Source organism: Drosophila sechellia, chromosome 3L (genome assembly GCF_004382195.2).
Source record: "Drosophila sechellia strain sech25 chromosome 3L, ASM438219v1, whole genome shotgun sequence".
Lineage (NCBI taxonomy): Eukaryota > Metazoa > Arthropoda > Insecta > Diptera > Drosophilidae > Drosophila > Drosophila sechellia.
Window position 1 is genome coordinate 20,483,496 of NC_045951.1, and position 3,933 is coordinate 20,487,428.

Here is a 3,933-nt window from a genome sequence, read left to right on the forward strand (position 1 = left end):
CAGCTCCAGCTCCATCTCCAGCTTTGTTTCTCATTCCGAAGTCAACGATCCTTTCTGAGTTTCCATTAATTTACATAAAAATATCTTAATTGCGAGCCAGCGACGGCGGCAATTCGAATCGATTCGATTTTTTTGCGCTTATCAATGCGATGTCATGTTGCCGACGCCCTGAGCTCAGAATCCTCTAAGTGTGCACTGAAAGAAATACGGGACACGTTTCCAAAAGTACAAATAAAAAAGTCAAAATGATCAAGCGTGCATACTTAATAAGTTCAAACAAGATAACGATAACGATAACGATGACGATGTCTCCTTTTTGAATAGATAACTTAATTGCAATATACATCCTTAAAAAGTAGTAAACGAAAGAAACTAATTATGCTTTTTGCATATTTTTAATACCATAATGCTTTTATATGAAAATTATATTTTAAAATTTTTCCAATTTTTTTAGATAAATTAGTGAAACAAAACGTCAGATTGAGCTCTCCTCCTCCATTCTGAAAAATGTTTGAGTATCCACGTCAAGATCGCCATCTCGATCCACATGGCATCCACTTGCACTGGAACGGGGCAGAAACACATGTCAGGCGACACTTGCAACCCGCCAGTTGTGGAGCATCCGATGGCCTCCGTCCTGCGTCCGCTGTCCAATGAGCCCGACGACTCCTTTGTCCATGCATAATCGCTGATAAATGTGGCTTTCGGTGCTGCAAAAATGATTTGTTGATAATTAATGCAGTCGCCTTGGGTGGGGGCAACAAAAAATGGGGGACAAACTGCCCGAAACCCGTTTGCCGCATGCCGCATGCCGCAAAAGAAAAAATCGTATATATAAGAACAGCAGCCAGCAATTTGTGCCAAAGTCGTTGTTGTTGTTGATGTTGCAATCAGGCCTTAAAGGCAATCAACGCACAGTAATTCATGCCGCCTGACAGCAGCAGCTCCATTCTCCAGACTCCATCTCCAGATCCCATTCAGATCCCAGTTCCCATTCCAATCCGAAATGAACCAAGTGAAAATTGTTTCCTACAATTTTTCTGCGCCTGCGTCACGCAGCTAATTGCAAAGAGTGGATGGGGGGTTGGTGAGGTGGGAGGTGGGGCCAACATGATCGCAATTAATGGGGCCAAAGTTAGTCGGCTGCCTAATCGTGGTCACCTGATCAATTTAGCACGCAATGTAATGGGCAAGGCAAAAAATTAATGAGCAAAGGGGAAGAGCGGGACGAAACAGAAATTGCAAAACAAAAACTAGAAAACAAATTTTAAGGACTCCATAATATTAGGTAGAATAGGTATATTACGTAGAACTTCTTAATTTCACTGCAATTAATAGGTGTTCTCAAATTAAGTGACTAATTTGATGAATTTTGTGGGGAGCTAGCAAACAAGTTGTAGCTTAAAACGATTATTAAGGCACTCTAACTGTTTTTTAAAAATAAATTATTTAGTTTGTAATTGGTTACCCAAAACAATGTAATTCAAAACTTTAACCTGTTTGCGTATTACTCTGCAGCCCTGGAAAAGTTATTAGAAATTTCAATTAGGCAGCCCTGGTAGCGTCTAATTTACGTATGTATGCGTTTCATTTGTAACTGTTTTCAACGTTATTCGATTTAATTTTGCAATTTCGAACATGAATGTGGACAAAGCCAGAGACGAGACGTTTGAGATGTCCGAGCAGGTGTGGAAGGATGCGGAGCAGTGGCAAAGAGGTATCCACAATGGTCAAGCGATCATGAGGCAGATCAGGGCCATATATCTTAAGCTCTTCACGGCGGAGAATAAGCTGAACAACGCGGACTCGCGTAAGGGGCTCCAGTCCACAGAGAAACGGTTGAACCACTTGTACCAACGCCTCCAACGTCCGCTCGCCACGATAGGCAACATTTTGAAAGCCCTGACCGGGATCAGGGACAACACTGCCAGGATGTTGAACCGCTTGACCCTATTCATGGACGATGAAACACTGGCGAAGCACAGGATACGGCCCAAGCTCGAGAGTTCCAAGCTCCTGATGATGCTGCAGTTCCTAAGCCACCGTTACGATACCGAATGGGAGGTCAAGGAAATGGTCGTGAGTAAGTAGCCGATGAATTTGTGGTCCTCCTAATTTTCCAGCGGCGTTATAGAGCACTGTACTAACAGTAAATCGTAGTTTTTGGCTATTGGAAAATATATAATCAGTATAAAAAAAATCCAAAATATAAATATGCACTCCATCCAATATGTTTCATAAGCATGAGCGCCAATCTTTTATGCTAGCCAATATCTATGGATATGATTTAAATTTCTCCTTCGCGCCAACGCGAGCTGATTAAAGGGTATCTGTAGGTTAAGGAACTCCCTCCTGGTTTGTAATAAACATGTAATCGTTTCGTATGTTTTTTACAGACGACTTGGAGAGAATCAGCAACTCCTATGATCTGGATCTTTCGATTCAGTGCTGGAGCACTTGCAGTCACGCCGGAGGTCCGGAGTTCGCCAAGCTGATGCGCGAATATTACCAGATCATTGATCGCCGGCAACCTTTTTGAAGACATTTTGAAACGATGTTAAGTCCTTTGACGGGTATCCCAATAGGGTTCATTACATGTTAATCCACTAGTTTAAAAAAAAAACTTAAAGCTTTGAATTTGATGTTAGTTTTATTTGAAAAATGGTTTTTTAGTTTGTATTTGTTACCGCCTGTTTGCCAAACAAATCTATAATCTGTAAAGAAATTACAAAAAATTTGTTGTTCCTTTTTGTGTCGGTTTTGCTTTGCACATTTAAAATTTGACCCTTTTTTGACCTTTGCTATTTGCTCATCAATTTTTCTCTTGTTTCGTTTCTGACTTGGTAGCAAAACAAAACTTAATTGTAATTTTACTACAACAACATTTTGTTTTTGCCCTTTAATTTAATTGTATATATTATATAATATGCAATTCTGTAGCTAGATTTTGACATTCATGTTCTCGTACCAATCTCGATATATACTTGTATATATATAGTGTGTGTATGGTGTCTATAACATGCGCTCTTTTGTTTCATAAACAAATGTCCGTGTTCACTTCAAATTGCTCCACGTCCCTTGATTTTGGGGGTTTTGTTTTCGGGATTCATCGATCGAATGTCCTCGAAACTTATTTAACTTAATAATTGCATACTAGGCTAGGCTAGTAAATGTTTTCCTCGCCAACGCTTAATGCACTTTTTTGTTTGTATTTTCCTTTGCTTTGTTGTTTCTTATGTTTTGTGTTGTTTGTTTAATTTTTAATTAGTTCTCAAGCCTGGAACTTGCCCTAAATTAACTTTACAATGAACGTGTATAACTTGTAGTCGCTCGCATTTCCTCAACTTAATCTCCAAGTGAAGTGTGGTTGTTCTTAGTTTAATCTAATCCGTATTTAGAAAATGTTCAACTCGTAAACTGAGTTTTGTTTATTAAAAAACTGTTCCCATTTTGGTTTTAAATCCATATCCATATATATTTTTTCCTTTTGTTTTCTATATTTTTTTGTTTTTTGGTTTGGTTTGCTATGAATGCTTGTTGTCAATTGTTGCAGTAAATGTTTCGAGTTGGTTTTCATATTTAATTTTTCCGTTTTCATGAATCATTAAACATTTGTTGTGCTTTACACTTAATTATTGCTATAATTATTTGCTTTTATTGGCGTCCGGGCTTTTCGGTTTCCCGGGAAATGAGTGAGAGAGTGTGTGGCAGGCAACTGAAACCTTAGCTAGGAAAAACTCGGCAAGCACGATAATATCGATCTCTAGAAAATGATTGTAAGCGGTTCCTTATTTACAGCGGTGCACTTGCGTGATATATAGATATGGGTGTTCTACGTGGGATCTGGGCTAGTTGGGGCTCTGAGCGATAGGATACGGATACGGATGCGGAATACGGAGGCGGAATCAAATGAAATATTGATGAACAAACAGG

The 3,933-nt window shown here is 39.2% G+C and overlaps 1 protein-coding gene across 1 annotated transcript; it reads left to right on the plus strand.

Moving 5' to 3' along the window:
- Positions 1–466: 466 nt before the first annotated feature.
- On the plus strand, positions 467–2,695 carry LOC6616387. The gene is made up of 2 exons (XM_002040711.2): positions 467–2,083; positions 2,397–2,695. The coding sequence occupies exons 1-2, from the start codon at positions 1,639–1,641 to the stop codon at positions 2,537–2,539; spliced, it is 588 nt and encodes a 195-aa protein (XP_002040747.1). The 5' UTR covers positions 467–1,638; the 3' UTR covers positions 2,540–2,695.
- The last annotated feature ends 1,238 nt before the right edge of the window (positions 2,696–3,933 follow it).

Bases quoted from the DNA above. Each gene is read 5' to 3' on its own strand.
- LOC6616387 (XM_002040711.2), top strand. From the start codon at position 1,639: ATGAATGTGGACAAAGCCAGAGACGAGACGTTTGAGATGTCCGAGCAG. The intron at 2,084-2,396 runs GTAAGTAGCCGA...TGTTTTTTACAG, and splicing joins GGTCAAGGAAATGGTCGTGA to ACGACTTGGAGAGAATCAGC.